Source organism: Brassica napus, chromosome A8 (genome assembly GCF_020379485.1).
Source record: "Brassica napus cultivar Da-Ae chromosome A8, Da-Ae, whole genome shotgun sequence".
NCBI lineage: Eukaryota > Viridiplantae > Streptophyta > Magnoliopsida > Brassicales > Brassicaceae > Brassica > Brassica napus.
The window spans coordinates 22,458,741-22,475,081 of NC_063441.1; the positions used below are offsets into that span (position 1 = coordinate 22,458,741).

Genomic DNA, 16,341 nt, shown 5'->3' on the forward strand with positions numbered 1-16,341 from the left:
ACGACTTCTTTGTTTCCAATAGCTCTCCTCCGCTTTGTAAGCGACCAGAAGCTCTTGCTTTAACTTGTTTAGTAGTTCTACATCAGGTCGTGGAGCAACTGTGTGGGCTTCTATTGCTCGCTTGACGCTCTCAAGATGAGCATTATTGAGTTCTCTCTGATGTTTTGACCAGGCGATGATAGCTGTTCTGCAAGCATCAATCTTCTGTTTCACCTTAAGCTGAGTGCTTTGTAGCCATACTTCCTTAACTATCTTCTCCACTTCAGGGTTTTTTGTCAACCTGCGATCATATCTAAAGATATTTCTCCGTTTCTTTCGCAGGGGCTCAAAGAAGGTGATTAAAGGTCTGTGGTCTGAGCTTTCGAAACGCAAGTATTCGCAGCGGCCAGAGGGGTACAGCTCGGACCAAGTGCTGTTGGCTAGAGATCTATCCAGTCTACATTTTACTTCATGGTCTCCCCTCTTCCCCTTCCAAGATAGGCATTCTCCCATATGCTGCAGGTCATATAGATCTCCTTCAGATAGGAAAGTTCTGAAATCCGAGAAGGAGCTTTCTGATCTCTCTGGTCCACCTTCCTTTTCGGAGTTGTTTGTGATGTCGTTGAAATCTCCTGTGACTAGCCATGCTGTATCACGTATCATGGCTAAAGAGGTAAGATAGTCCCAAGTTTGTTTTCTCCTCCGTTTGTCAGTGTTTCCATATACAAAGGTTGCATAGGAAACATTTCCTTCATAAGAGATTCTAGTATCAAAGTAGCTGTCGCAGGAGGAGATTACTTCTAGCTGAAGCCACTCTTTCCATAGGATAGCAAGGCCGCCTCCTGCAACTCCATGTGGTTTAACTGTTTTGAGGTAAGTGTAACCCAAATTCTCAAGTTTTTTTACCACCACATGATGGGGATTTTTAGTTTCCGAGAGAAAAATAACATCAGGATCAAATTTTTTACAGATCTCTTGGAGTCTCTGAACTGTCCAAGGGTTCCCCAACCCTTGGCAGTTCCATGCCATCATCTTTAAGGAAGAAGAGGAGGCTGAATCTGAAAATCCAGCCCTTTCGCCTTTCGGGAGCTACCATTGTTGATTCTACCTCGTGGTGGTTTACTCGCTGGAGGAGCTGCGCTTGGTCCTCCTCTAGATGTGGTAATTCTGGGACGGTTCTCCTCATTACGAGGGATAGTTTTTAAACTTTTTAGATTCCTTTGACGTGGGGGTGGTGAAGCTTTGGTTACTCTTCTTTTACGAATTCCACCATTAGTGATAGAGAGGGGGAGGGGAGTAACGCGTCTCCCAGGGGGTCTACCTGGATTTCTCTTTTTTGCGGGTTCCATCGAAAGAGGTATGTCTTCATTTACTTGTTGAGGGGGTAATGGGCCTAATCTGTTGAGTACTGAAGTGGGTTCACTCATAGGTCCCAACCTCTGTGAAGCAGGGATCCTTTCTGGAGTGACCTCTTGTCCTCTTGAAGGTGTCACTGCGTTTTGGGTCTCCATCGAGTGTCTCACTAGTTGGGCTGCTGCTTCCTCTAGTTCACCTTGCACTTCAGCCTGTCTCATTCTTTCTTTCCTAGCAGCACTCTCAGTAGGGTCTGCACAGGTTGAATATTGAATCATAACCTCTCTAATTTCCTCTCTTGCCACTTCCATAGCTTCTGCAGGTAGAGTGTCTTGGTTTGGATTGGCCTCTGCTGTTTGGATGGGGAGACGAATAGGTCTTGAGGATTCAGAGGTCTCCCGACGGTTATAGGTGGAATCATCTCTGTGATTTTGTTTCTCCATCCATATTTGTCCAGAGGGAACTTGATGGCGTCTTCCTGTTGATTCTGTGTAGCGTCTGTACTCGCGGGATTGGTATGAGTTGAAGCTTGATTCTCTCCCTCTAAAGTGCGAGGGGTTATCTCTGGGAATGTTTCTTGCAGTAACGGTTCTCTCCGTAGAAGGAGGATCTCTAAGCCTAAGAAGGTCTGAGTTGGTGTCGAATCTCTTATGGCTCCTTTCACGGACTGAGGTGTTAACTCCTCTGGACTGTGATCGAGAGTATCGAGAAGGAAGAGTTTCACTCGAATGTGAATGGGCCTGACGTAAGGAGGGAGTCTGTCTTTGGGGGTCTCTCTGCGAATAGGAGTTTCCCTGCGCATTCTTCGGCTCCGTCCGATGTCGCGGGGGTAATCTTGCAGGGGGTTGGAAGTCGGGGCAGTCCTCTCTACCATGGCAGAGGCTGAAGCAGAGAGAGCAGTGGTTGTGTAGCTTCTCATAAACTAGAGTGGCTACTACTTCTTGGCCATCATCAAACTCGAGAGTTGTTTTCATGATAAGGGGTAAGAGACCATTGACATACACTTTCATTTTCGCAACAGTTGAAGTTATCTCCCATATATCAAGAGTCCCAATATCACTTGCGATACTTGTTAGGGTTTTTTCAGACCATAGATGGAGCGGAACGCCTTGTACCTGGATCCAGAATGGGATCTGGTTAGGGAAAGAGGGCGTCATTGTGGGTTCCCAGCGCTGGATGATAATCATCCAGTGAGCAAAGTGATATGGTTGGTTCTCCAAGACTTTCAGTAGATCTCTCTCCGAGGCAAACTGGAATTGGAAACAACCCTGTCCTAGATCTGCTCCAATGGGGCGGGAGTCGCATTTCCAGTGCTCTGAGAGGAAGGGGATTAAAGACCACATCCTCTGAGCTTTTGGGTTTGTTAATCTGCCCACCAGCGTTAGGGAATGCTTTCTGATTAGCTCCGAGGTGTCAAACGCGGGGACTCTGACTCGTGCCGTACGAGGAGGCAACGGGGGGGGCTCTGCTGGTCCCTTTCCTTTCTCAGCGTAAGATAGTCTTCTATGCATCTCAGATAGGATCTTGTGGTGGAAGGCGATACAGTTCAAAGTTTGCTAGACGAGTTGCGAGGGTTCTTCAAAAGCACAGACGCGAGTGAAAATGCTCCGGGAAGGCTTTGCTAAGAGGTGACCGTAAATCTTTGCTGGAGATATCTCTAATATCAATACTTAAACTATTAAATTAGTCAACTGCTTTGTCTCGATCCGATCATAGGTACGTCCCGCCTATTGTCTTTCGTTTCTAATATTGCGTTCGGTTGGTTACAACAACAACGAAAAAGAGTGACTACAAATCATATCTTCCTCGGCTTAAGGAGACAAGTATTGGTATTTTCTGTTTATCCCCTATATATTAAAAGAGAAGCATCACAACATATTTTTGTAGCCACATGTCATCACCACAATCATTCTTAGAATCCTTAGAAAAATATGTTGGTCCATATAAATGTATAATAAACTTTTTATTAAACTAACCATAAACTAATCATAAATGTTCTTCATTGTTTCCTTAAATAAAAATCACGGAATCACCTAATGTGGCTAAAGTATATATGACAATTAATGATTTTGAATAATAAAAGATTTGATAAAAATTACTATATTCTCTATCATTTTAAAAAATTTAACTAATTAAAATAAATTAAACAATCATGTTAACTATATAATAAAAATTTAGATTTTTTCGTATATGCTATATTTTGAATTTTTAAAAACGAATATAAATGACTAAAGTTGTTAAAAATCTCACATTGAAACTTTTGTGATCCATGGTCTAAACTTTATATTATAACAAGATACAAATGATTATGAAATTACAGAAGTAGGAAGTCTCATTTAATAAATATTATATATATGTATATTAATATTCTTAAAAATAAATTATATACCATATAAAATATAAAATACATAAGTATTTTAATTTCGAATTTGCTTTGAATTTTTTTGATAAACATTTTGAACAATTATTGACAACTTAATATTTAGATTTTAAACTTTGCATTGAATATATTTAAAATTATAAATTACTAAAACTATTAAACATCCCATAATTTTTTTATTGTTATCATTTATTTAAAAAATTTGTTATAGAGAAATACAAACGATCAAAATAATATGAATATAAAATATTTTTTAGCAGATGTCAATATTAAAAATGTACTTTATATCTATGTTAATATCATGTAAACTTAATTTTATAACATATAAAATAGAAAAAGTATTTGTCTCGATTAATAAAATTTATTTAAGTATTTGTACCTATTTAATTACATACGTAATAGTTACTAAATTTTTTATTATTCAATATATATTTATTATTTCATAATATGTAAAAAATATATAATACTTCAAAATAATTTATATATAACTAGTAATGTATTATATATTATATTGTCCTTCGTATGATCGTATCTTACTAACGAAAATTTGATTGCTAAGATGTTACCCATACCATTTAACATTCATGCAACGTTTCTTACGTTCTCATTATACAATTACTCGCTAAATGTAGAGCAAGATAAAAAAAAATGTAGAATTAGAGGGGAAAATTTAGAGTTAGAACTTACAAGTTTGCTAATGGGGCTAGAAAGTTACTTTGATTAAATTCATGACCGCTTTAATTAAAATCCTTTCTTTTTTTTTTTTTTAGAATGGCTCGCTAAATACTTATATTTGCATATGTTTGGATTCTCATCTATAAACTTGAATATATGTTTTTATTGGATTCGTTGTAATAAATTTGCATACCTAGTAGTGGTTTTGGTTTTGTTTTTGTTGGGTTGTTGTTTAAAATAATTAAACCAATTATTTAGGACTATTTATTAATAATTCTTGGTTCTAAATATATTTTGGTTTTGTTTCGATCGAAACAGCTCGAATCAGTTCTGTTTTTTTCCTTCTATTTAATTATGTATTTTTCTGCCGACTTCTTCTACCTGCATGATAATGTAGTCCAATAATTGAGAAAATAGGACAAATTCTCCTATTGAACATTATTTTAAATGCAACCTTGATTAAGTGGTTTATGATCCACCATGGAAGTTGTAGAACAAGACAGGTTTGGCTCACGTTCGGTAACACATTATGGCGCACACACGCCGAATATTCATTGGTATTTTCACTAATTTCGCCACTCTGATTAGGCTAAATAAATGAGGATTACTTGTCCGTTCTCTTGCTTCTTAATCAAATTACTCATTAACCTCCGACACCAACGTGTCTTTAATCCCCTATATATTAATTGAGGAACATTTGAAAAGATGTAACCTCAATTTTGTATTAATTAAAAGAGGCCCCAATGCATAGGTGGCACTCAATTAGGTAGTCAATTACATTCAATTGAAAAATAAGTAGGTCCACATTCGATTTTTATATGTTGTTAGATACATAAGTTGGTCAAACTATATGATATAATGATATGATATGTTATTTTCTTTCCTTAAATAAAACCTACGGAATTACCATAAATGACTAATATATATATGACAATTAATGCTTTTAATAATAAAGATTTGATAACAATTTATATCTCCTCCATCATTTTTTGTTTAATTTTAAATTATTAAAATAAATTAAACAATCAAATTAGCTATAAAAATAAAATTTAGATTTTTTCGTATATGTTATATTTTGAATTTTTAAAAACGACAATAAATGACTAAAACTATTAAAATTATTATGTTAAAAATTAATGATCAATGGTTTAACATTTTTATTATAAGAAGATACACATGATTTTAAAACCATATGAGTAAAAAATATCATTTAATAATAAATAAATATATATAGATTAAACACTATATACCATAAGATTACATAAATATTTTAATATTAAAACTTTCAATGAATTTTCAAGAACATTTATAAATTATAAAATTATTAAAGATTTCAGATTGAAAATTTTGTTATCGATGATTTAAATATTTTGTTATAAAACGATATGAATGATCATAGAACCGTATGATTATAAATTCTTATTTAATAAATAACTATACAAAATATACTATTCTTAGAAAAATAGGTTGGTCCATCTTAACTTATATTACACTTTTTATAAAACTAACTATCGATATGATAAATAACGTACCAAAAAATGTTTTGCACTTTCCTTAAATAAAAGCTACGAAATTACCTAATATGATTAACGTATATGTGAAAATTAATTATTATGAATAATAAATATTTGATAACAATTTTTGTATCTTAGTTCTTTTTTTAATTTTATATTATTAAAATATATTTAAAAATCACATTAAATATATAATAAAAACATTTATATTTTTTCTTATATGTTATATTTTGAATTTTTCAAAACGTCTATAAATTATTAGAAATTTGAAGATCTCCACTCTGAAAATTTTGTGATCAATAGATTATTTTTTTGTCATAATAAGTTACAAATGATCATAAAATTGTATTAATATGAATTTTTATTTAATATTATAAGAAGATACACATGATTTTAAAACCATATGAGTAAAAAATATCATTTAAAAATAAAACACATATATATATATAGATTATACTATATACCATAAGATTACATAAATATTTTAATATTAAAACTTTCAATGAATTTTCAAAAACATTTATAAATTATAAACTTATTAAAGATTTCATATTGAAAATTTTGTTATCGATGATTTAAATATTCAGTAATAAAATGATATGAATGATCATAGAACTGTATGATTATAAATTCTCATTTAATAAATGACTATATAAAATATACTATTCTTAGAAAAATAGGTTGAATTATCTTAACTTACATTATATTTTTTATTAAACTAACTATCGAATTGATAAATAATCTATCAAATTTGTTTTTGCACTTTCCTTAATTAGAAACTACGAAATTACCTAATATGATTAACGTATATATGAAAATTAATTATTATGAATAATAAATATTTGATAACAATTTTGGTATCTTAGTTTTTTTTTAATTTTATATTATTGAAAGATATTAAAAAATCACATTAAATATATAATAAAAATTTTATATTTTTTCTTATATGTTATATTTTGAATTTTTCAAAACGTTTATATATTATTAGAAATTTGAATATTCCCACTCTGAAAATTTTTTGATCAATAGATTTTTTTTTTGTTATAATAAGTTACAAATGATCATAAAATATAACGCATATGAATTTTTATTTAATAAATATTCAAACTAAATAATATATATATATATAAATACTAATGATCTAAAGCAACAAGATTGGCTGATCAATTTAGTCGTCCAGTTGAAATCTTTCAAAAGTATGTGAAAGACTAAAGTCAAAGTAAATATGGTTTTAGAATAGTAATTATATTTTACTAACCGAAATACCAAAAAAAACCGAACCGAACCGAAACCAACCCGATATTCGGATTGAACACCCCTAATCCAAATGAAGCCAAACTATTGTTTCATTCTCCAAAATATAATAAAAAGAATAACTTAATTCCGCGCAAGGCGCGGGTCTTATCCTAGTTGTACCCTATTTACGGATTAGTACTTAAGCCCCGCAAGTAGCAGAGATCGCAGTTAACATACGTACGGTTTTGACTTTAATTAGTGCGATAATAGTCATTGGCAGAAAGTCTTAAAAGCAACGCAATAATTTTAGCTAACTCAAATTTATATTATTATAAATAAGCTAATGCTTAAATGATTCTTACTTTAGAGTATTTCTAATGTATAAGTCTATTTTTTCTTCCAAGATAAAGTAAAATGGAATATGAACTAAAAATGTTTTATACCATATTATATTTTTCATTTTATATTGGAAGTAATAAACAAACATAAAATAAATTATTTCATTTATAGAGCAAATTTTGTTAAAAAATAAGAAATAGAACAGAGTTGGAGTATTTTTTATTTTATACTTTTTTTACTCAATTTTAGAAAGAAATGCAGTGGGACTGGATATACCCATAGACAAAGCTATTATGGTTTTAATTATTTGAACTATAACGTAAACTAACACAAGCGAATAACGTATGTATTTTTGAAAGAAAAAATGCATAATAATTCCTGCACAGTAGTGTTTTCTTATCCTTTGTTTAATGTGCAGTTCGTCCAGACCGATGATTGCATGTTAAATTAATAAAGTACACATGTACGTATTTGCCATTCAACGACCGATGGAAATGGAACTACACATGGTACAGGAATATATTAAAGTTGTGGCCATAGTGACGTGGTGTGTACGTATTCCGTAACTATTAAACTCAACAAGATGTGCCAGGATATAGGGCCATAAAACTTCTCAAGTTTTAAACAATATACTCCAATACCAATGAGTTCTTCTTATCCTCTATACTATTTTTTGTCTTTGTATTGAAATCTTCAATAGATTGTTCAGGTATGTTAATTTATATCTTCAAAAGTGAAGTAGCTTGAACACAGACAACGAGAATGTGTAGTTTCTCAATACTTAAATAAGTTAATTGAGTAAAACTAATGTATTGTTACTTCCAACATTGATATCAAATCCTACTTAAGTATCCGTAGTGTAGAGTACCTTTTGCTTTATACTAGTAGTATATAATTCTTTTGCAGTTTCCAAGTCTTTGGTCATTGTTTCACATTATTAGTTACAAGTAATCTATCTAATCCCAAGTTTCCAACACGCTCCTAGTTTCAAGATTTGGTATTATTCGAGAAAGAATACAATAAAAAGGAAAAAAAGTTCCTTCAAAATTTGTCACATAGCGTCAGAATATCTTTACTCGATCTATTTCGACACACTATCTATCAGCTGATTAACTATTTAAATTACGACTCAACACCAGGTTTTCAGGTCAGAGAAGACTGCTCAGTTGCAGATAAGAGAAGACTGCTCAGTTGCAGATAGTAATCAAAAATCACATGTATGTAATGCTAATGACAAATCTCCAAAATAACACCTTTTAAATTTTATTCCAAAAATATAATCCAGTGTTAAAAATTTATAAAATAACATTCATTTGACCCAAAAAAACTATAACTCTTAAACCTTAATCTTACTCTCATCCGTTAAATACTAAATAGTAAGATCATAATCCATAAATCTTTATCACCAAACCATAAATCCAGACATTTGCTCTTTTTTATCTTTAAATGTTTTTTTTTTAAAAAGTCTACTTATATGCTAATTTTGTCATAAAACATGATTTAATACTATTTGATGATATTTCTCTCTAAATAATATAAAATTAAAAGTTCCGCTACTAGTTTACTATGTAACTTCTGTCACCAAAAAATTGGTATAAAATTTAACATTTAAAAAAAAAGATTAAAAGTTCCACCAGTCCTTATACACGAGATGCGTCCTCAATCTATATAATAATTAATAATGTTTCGAATAAAAGATAGAATCATAGGGATCCAGTTGATAATGCGATAAAAAGGACAATTCGGTCATTTATTATACGTATGGTCAAGCCCGCTTTGTTGTGACGTGAAGTGTTGGCTCCTATATAACCTCGTCTCTCCAACTTGTTCTACCACATAACTCTCTTTACTAATATAGAGAAAACAATCAAAAGAAAGTGAAAGCAGTATTAAAGAGAGATGGGAAACAGTCTAAGGTGTTGTCTAGCTTGTGTTCTTCCATGTGGAGCACTAGATTTGATCAGGATCGTTCATCTAAACGGCCACATTGATGAGATCACACGGTCTATAACCGCCGGAGAGATCCTCCAAGCAAACCCAAACCATGTCCTAAGCAAACCATGTTCTCAAGGTGTTGTCCGTAAGATCTTGATCTTGTCCCCTGAATCCGAGCTCAAGCGAGGAAGTATCTATTTTCTCATTCCTGACTCTTCCTTGCCGGAGAAGAAAAGAAGGAGAAAAGAAGGTCACAGTCCGAACAAGACTCCCAACAACAACCCTAAGGCTGACCTCGGAGAAGTTAAAGATGTGAAACAGTGTGAGAAGTACTTGGAAGGAGTTGTGTCGTCCACGTCAAATGGTAAAGAACAACGTCATCGCCGGCGGCACAGCAGATCGGTGTCAGTATCCTCGTGGCAGCCTCACCTTGACAGTATCTCTGAGGATCTTAATTAATTACTCTTCCCTTTACCTCTTTATATTTTTTCTAGCTAATGGGGTGTTTTTTTTTCCGGGAGCCGGATTTTTATTTTCGAGAGATTTTTATTTTGTTTTTCTTTTGTGAAAAATCTCACAAAAAGAATTATATAATGTGGATAAGTTATCTGTTGAATCATGGTGTAGTAATTTATAGTTACGAAAAATTATTATATTTCAATGGATTAGTAAACATTGATCAAAAGCGAAACATACATAAAAGTTTAAGGCAGATTTAGTTTATGCAGTATTCATCGAAATAACAATAATAAAGAAGACGAGGGTTTAGGGGGAATAATAATAAAATGGGATTGAATCAACAAACCAGCCTCTTTTCTGTTACAATTTCAATATATTTCCTCTTGATATCAATGAAATAATCCGAAAAGTGGATGTAATGGAATTGTATACGGAAAAAGCATCAATGAAGTGATTAATGATTATGATAAAATGTGTGTTTAACGGAAAATACCACTTTGAATTATTAGACTTGATTATATAAGCTGGGTCGTTATAAAATAATAATGAATAATAATAGTTAGTAGGCAGGTTTGCACATGTAGGTGAACCAATCGAAAAGCCTTTGAAACTGAGATAAAAATCTGTTGTTCCAAATAATACTATAGTCATTCAATCATATAAATAAATTAAAGGAAAATAACTTGTGATGTAAAACATACATGGAGTCATGGACAAGAAAGTGTATCAATGGTTATGCCAGAAAAATGAACATTTTTATCTTCTCATGTTAAATGATTTCTCTGTATATGTAGCTTCGTATTTCAGCTTTAAGCTACTACCGATACTTTTACATACATGCATTTTACGCAAAAACATATTACTATGTTTAAGATTCTAAGATTCAACTCGTTTAAACATGTCAGATACTAATGCGGTTGTTATTCTTTGCAAATGCAATATACATAGTTTCAAAAGTATTACATATTAATTGTGATTGGTTCAACCATCGAAATGGAATCTGTATTATTATAGGTTTAATGCAATGACTCACTTATAGGCAAATACAATAGACTTTAAACATAAAATTAGAAAAAAATCTATAAAAAAATTGTTGGACAATAAGGTTGGATATGGCTACAAGTACAAGTTAAGATACCTATTAAAAATGAAATTCTTACAATAATACATCAGGCTCAGGACTAAATTATTATTATCCTTGTTATTAAAACATTTGAAGAGAAATGACCAGTAGAAAAAGAGAAAATGAAAGCTGGCAAGCCCATCTGTATCAACTGCCTTCACATGGCTCCTCTCTTCTATGCCCCATCTCTACAAGACATTCATTTTATCTTTGTTTATCGATCTCTCCTTTTCTTCTATTCTATTCATCTCTACAGCAATTACTATTATTCTATAGTGTATATGCAACTATGCATACATTACTAAGTTTGGTCCAAACAGCCCATCTTCTCCATACGCCTCGGCCATTATGCTTCCAGTTTATTAAATGAAATTTCCTTTGTATTACATTGAGGGCTTTCTCTTGTTCGTTTATGTAATAGACTTACACGTACTGATGCAATCTAGTATGTACCGCCAAAACGTAATGTCATTCTTGTCACTTGATTAGAAGTGATGTAGTGTCATTACATTTTAGTGACCCACTCGTTAGCCCAATCATACAATCTGACGCTACTCTCTCGTATGTTAGCATGACACGTCCGTCTGCTTCTGTCCACATAACAACTTTGCGAATATAAAAGATTAATTGGCTTAGATGCACCCAGAAACCCATGTAATTTAACATATAACCTTGTTTTTTTTAAATATTTTTAGTGACTATAATATTCTTATCTCTATCTCTCTCTCTTCTCCCTTTTATGTGTTCTAATCTCTTTATCTTTCGTACAAATTCTTCAAATCATCTTCTAATTCAACACAAATCTTTATTTTTTTATTCTGATTCTTTTGACACCCATAATGCTAATCTTATTATCTCACCCCAATTCAAATATTTCCAATTTAGAATCACAATCAACTTTTAGATAATATATACGTTAGTAGGTATTTTATTACTTACCTGCTATTATTTAGATTTTAATGGATTCTTAATCGATACATGAAGTGTTAGCTGTTATAAATAGATTTTGAGCTATTTAATAGATAACTAATTAATTGTTAATAGTTTCATTAACTGATATATGATTTGTTAGTCGATATATTTGTTTGATACATAGATTGTTAGATGATAATGAAATTATTAGCGGATATGTTAGTTGGTATATAGATTGTTACCTGCTATGTAAATATTTAGTTGATAGATCTAGAGTTACTTGTTTTCGACAAAGCATAAGAGCATTTTCGTCCGCACATTGTCAAAAAGTTATTCATTTTTGGGTTATCCATAATTATGGGCATTCAACAAATTTGGACCTTAATTGGGGATATTCCACACATTGTCTCAATATAAAATGATCTGATCCCATTTTCATTTCCTATCGATACTGACCATTGTAAAAATTGCGTTCTACTATATCGAGTTGCATACTTAACAATCTGTAGTTTAATACAAACAAACACACACAAAAAACTACACCCTTTATTATTACTTAATAATACATTAGAAAAGGACTAATTAACGGTTGTGAAGATCAACAGTGGTATACCCTTCTTCAACAGAGAACCGTGGGTGTACTCTCGGATCTCCACCCCTATGAGGCGAAACTGGTAGTTTATAGCTATTATCCATCGCAAAATAGTCGTCACCTTCTTGCTGATGAACCACAAGCACCGAGAAATGAAAATCCGGAGACGCAAACATGTCTCCAATCACACCTAGCTCAGGACACTCGCTCCAGTCCGTCAGCCCGTACAGCACGGACGACTCTAGGTCATGGTCACGACCCACGACAACCAAATCGTACGTAGACCCAAGCGCACTAATCACTTGCGTGGTCTCCACTCCATCTCTGACAATCTCTTCTCTGTAATGCACTTTGGGTTTGTTCTGCGAGAAGCTCTTGAAGTCGTTTATGAGGTGACACTCGGAAGGTTCTGTTTCTTCTCCTGTTGTTATGTTGGTGTTGTAAAGTGCGCTCTTGTGTCGGAAATGGATCATCGTGACGCTCACTTCCGGGTGCTCTGCCATTCTCATGCAGAAGGCTAGCGCCTCCGCGTCGTCTCTCCCTTCGATGAAGATCATGGCCACGTTACGCCACGTGTGGCTCATTAGGACAGAGCGGCGGCCTTCTATCTCTCCTCGGTCGATGAATATTCCGACAGAGCAAGGTGCCTTGTCCAACACGTTGATATTAATGCTGCGGATCGCTGGGTTAACGTGGTCAACGGTCCCGTCTATCGCGTACTCTTTATGAAACGGGATGACGATGAGCGCAGCTTTCTTGTCGAGGGCGAGAGTGCAGATGTCGTCGTTGATGCTGGAGAAGGGAGCCGCGGCTGTGAAATGCTGAGCCATTAGGGTTCCTTGGTGCTGCTGCTCGAACCGTTGGAACCCGTTGACTATTTGCGTTGACTGGGCCGTGTTGGGGTCGAGTTTGTTCATCAGGTGATGCGGCATGAGCACCGCGTGGGCTCTGCCTTTGAGCTCGACGAGGTGCAGCGTGAAGACGGAGACAGGGCTGAAGCGACTAGGGTAAGAAGCTTCTAGGAGGTTGACCATCGAAGGTACGTTTTCGACGTTGTAAACGCAGAAGAGTAGACGGAGCTGAATGTTTCGTTGTCTCGTGTTGAGGATCGTTCGCTTGCTCTCGCTTCTGTATCGTTTCGATGGGTCGTAGAGGCGCACAACGAGGAAGCGTGAAATGCCCGTCACGAGCAAGAGCGTGATGATAACAAGATTGAAGCATTCTGTGTTTAGAACCTGCAAACAATAATTTTGTGAGTATTTCTGGAAATGTGTATTTGGCTGCGTCCATACGCTATAATCAACCATTTCAACTTCGTGTTATAAAATGTGTTATGCGAGTTTAAATAATTTAGATAAATATTAATTAGCGTTTAGAAATGCGTAGACAAATTTTAAATATTAATACTTATAAAACAAAGTAATTCCGATGAATAATAGCGTTTAGATGAATGTTTAGACAAATTTTTAAAATTAATATCCAAAAAATTGATAAAATTATATAATTATAAATATTTATATATGTTAAATATATTTTATAGATTAAAAATTTATATGTGTTGTATATTGTAGTTTAAAAAAATGAAGGCATGTATTATAAATCTTATAGACATAACATGCATGTATTATTTATGTAAAGGATATATATTTATCTAAGCATATGGCTAAGCGTCAGAGGTTTGGTTATTGAAGGCCTGATACGTTTTAGATCTTGATATGGATCAATCTTATTGTGTGTAGAGAAAATTTGATCAGACAAACGCAAAACAAAAAATGTAGGTTTTGTAATAATACCTTTTCATCTTTCCACATGACGGATGTGTAGATCTCGATGACTCCTTGGCAACACATCAATAATGCCAAAGAAATTGCGTCTCCGATATTTATGCTGCAATACACGGACGCGGCTGCGGTTCCTAGGAACTTGCACGTGTAGGTAACGAGGATCACGGCCTCAATGACCCTCACGTGGCTCTGTTCAATCTTTAAGAAATTGGTCTGTAATCCACTAATGGCGATAAAACACGGGAGCATAAGGCATGACGCAAACATCTCGAGCTTGGTCGTGAGCCCGGTCCCTAACGGAGGTCCATCGGGGAGCGATACACCGAGCCAAAACGCTCCAAACGCTGCATGGACTCCGAGCACTTCGGAGGCCAAGCTTATCACCAACAAGACCATTACGATCGGGAAGAACGGGATATCGTTTGCTTTATCAACCGAAACGCTTCTTCTCGCCGTCAACCAGATGATCAAAGGTCTGCAGATGAAAAATATGGCGAGGAGAAGAGCGGTGATCCAAGCGAAAGACCAAACGGTAGCGAGCGTACCGTCTTGCAAGAACATTCTGAAAACGAGTGCAACCACCCAGCTAAAAGCCTCGCAGACGATGGAGCAGTTCGTGGCTAATCTCCCGAGATCAGAGTTGAGGATGTTGAGCTCGGCTAAGACGGTTGTGGTGACGGGGAACGAGGTCATTGCGTTGAGAGAGATCACGGTGTGGATGCAGTGGGCGACTTCTGGTGGGATCTGGAAAGTGTTTTTCAAGACGAGGACGGTGAGGTTGCCTATGGAGAAAGGGAAGGCGTAGGAGGCTGTACCGATGAGCAACGCTTTGGAACCTGCTTTACGTAGAATGCTAGCGTCGATTCTAAGGCCTAGTAAGAAAAGATGCATGAAGAAACCGACGTTTGAGAACGTTTGTAAAGTGATTTTGCCGCTAATGGGAAAGACCATCTCCATGTAGCTCCTGCTTTGGCCCAAGAGAGATGGTCCTAGGATTATACCAGCCTGCAAGTAGATAATTAACAAAAATTCAATAAAAAGAGAAATGTAAAGAGCTTGAGGTTCCATAATGGATAGTCTGTGCATGGGTTTCCTAAAAAGGAAAGAAATAAATATAGACAAGTTATTATGAAATTATTTAATTACCAGGACTTGTGCAGAGATCATGCCTTGATTCAAGGGCTTGAGGAGGCGGAAGAGAAGCCTTGAAGTGATAATAATGGCAGCTACTTGCAACAAGAGAAGTGGCATTGCGTATTTGAGAGGGTTACTGCCCATGAAAACGCCCTTTGAGGTTAACATATGGTTTGTCTGGCACACGAGGCTTTCCAAGAGGAATGGCCCATGAACTTTGCCTTTCTGCGTTGAGGTGACCTCATCCATGTTTAGCGTTGACATCACTATGGTCTTTCTTGTGCACGCCAAAGGCAATTTTACTGAATGGGAGCAGAGAAATCTAAGCTGAGATTAATAACAAAACATAATACTCTGTTTTTATATTGAGAAATGCTATCATCATATGAGGATTCCTCTCTAGGTTGGGTCAAAAGATCAAAAACAAAAGGGAAGTGTGAGAAACAGAAAGAGAGATGAAACCATATTTCTTGATTCTATTTAGTGATTCTGACTATTTTTTTGGTTGGTTGATGTTAATAGCCCATAACCTCCAACCATTCCAAATTCATGGTTTTATTGTCCTTTAAGTCCTAATAATAAAAAGTCATTTAAAATGAGATTTTCTCCAACCATTTATATTCTACAATAAACTTCTTTGCATATCACACATTCTAGTCTAAAGCTCATAAACTACTAAACCCAAGTTGAACCCATATTTATTGCTTCTATCTAGTGATTCTGACTGTTTTTTTGATTGGTTGATGTTAATAATCCCTAATCTCTCCAACCATTCTCAATTCATGGTTTTAATATCCATCTAAATTCTAAGAAGGGCAATTGTCAATAATAGCACCTTTTGAAGTTTATGTCTCAAAAATAGCACTAGAAGGAGAAAGTCACAAAAATGACATTCATTAAAGGGTAAAATATCCCTAATACCCTTG

General features: G+C 34.5%; 2 protein-coding genes across 2 annotated transcripts; one reads left to right on the plus strand and one right to left on the minus strand.

Annotated features, from left to right (window-relative positions):
* The first annotated feature begins 9,292 nt into the window (after positions 1-9,292).
* BNAA08G28790D lies at positions 9,293-10,072 on the plus strand. The gene has a single exon (XM_013799849.3). It carries the CDS (start codon positions 9,376-9,378, stop codon positions 9,868-9,870), a length of 495 nt encoding a protein of 164 aa, XP_013655303.1. The 5' UTR covers positions 9,293-9,375; the 3' UTR covers positions 9,871-10,072.
* Positions 10,073-11,745: 1,673 nt separating this feature from the next.
* On the minus strand, positions 11,746-16,231 carry LOC125577190 (cation/H(+) antiporter 14-like). Its single transcript, XM_048738304.1, has 3 exons — positions 15,428-16,231; positions 14,291-15,286; positions 11,746-13,732 (listed from the first exon to the last, which is right to left on the minus strand). The coding sequence occupies exons 1-3, from the start codon at positions 15,677-15,679 to the stop codon at positions 12,488-12,490; spliced, it is 2,493 nt and encodes an 830-aa protein (XP_048594261.1). The 5' UTR covers positions 15,680-16,231; the 3' UTR covers positions 11,746-12,487.
* Positions 16,232-16,341: the final 110 nt, after the last annotated feature.

Excerpts from the sequence above, each read along its gene's own strand:
- BNAA08G28790D (XM_013799849.3), top strand. The coding sequence starts at position 9,376 with ATGGGAAACAGTCTAAGGTGTTGTCTAGCTTGTGTTCTTCCATGTGGA.
- LOC125577190 (XM_048738304.1), bottom strand. The coding sequence starts at position 15,679 with ATGTCAACGCTAAACATGGATGAGGTCACCTCAACGCAGAAAGGCAAA. Across the intron at positions 15,287-15,427 it reads TGATCTCTGCACAAGTCCTG|GCTGGTATAATCCTAGGACC; the intron begins GTAATTAAATAA and ends ATCTACTTGCAG. Across the intron at positions 13,733-14,290 it reads TCATGTGGAAAGATGAAAAG|GTTCTAAACACAGAATGCTT; the intron begins GTATTATTACAA and ends TATTGTTTGCAG.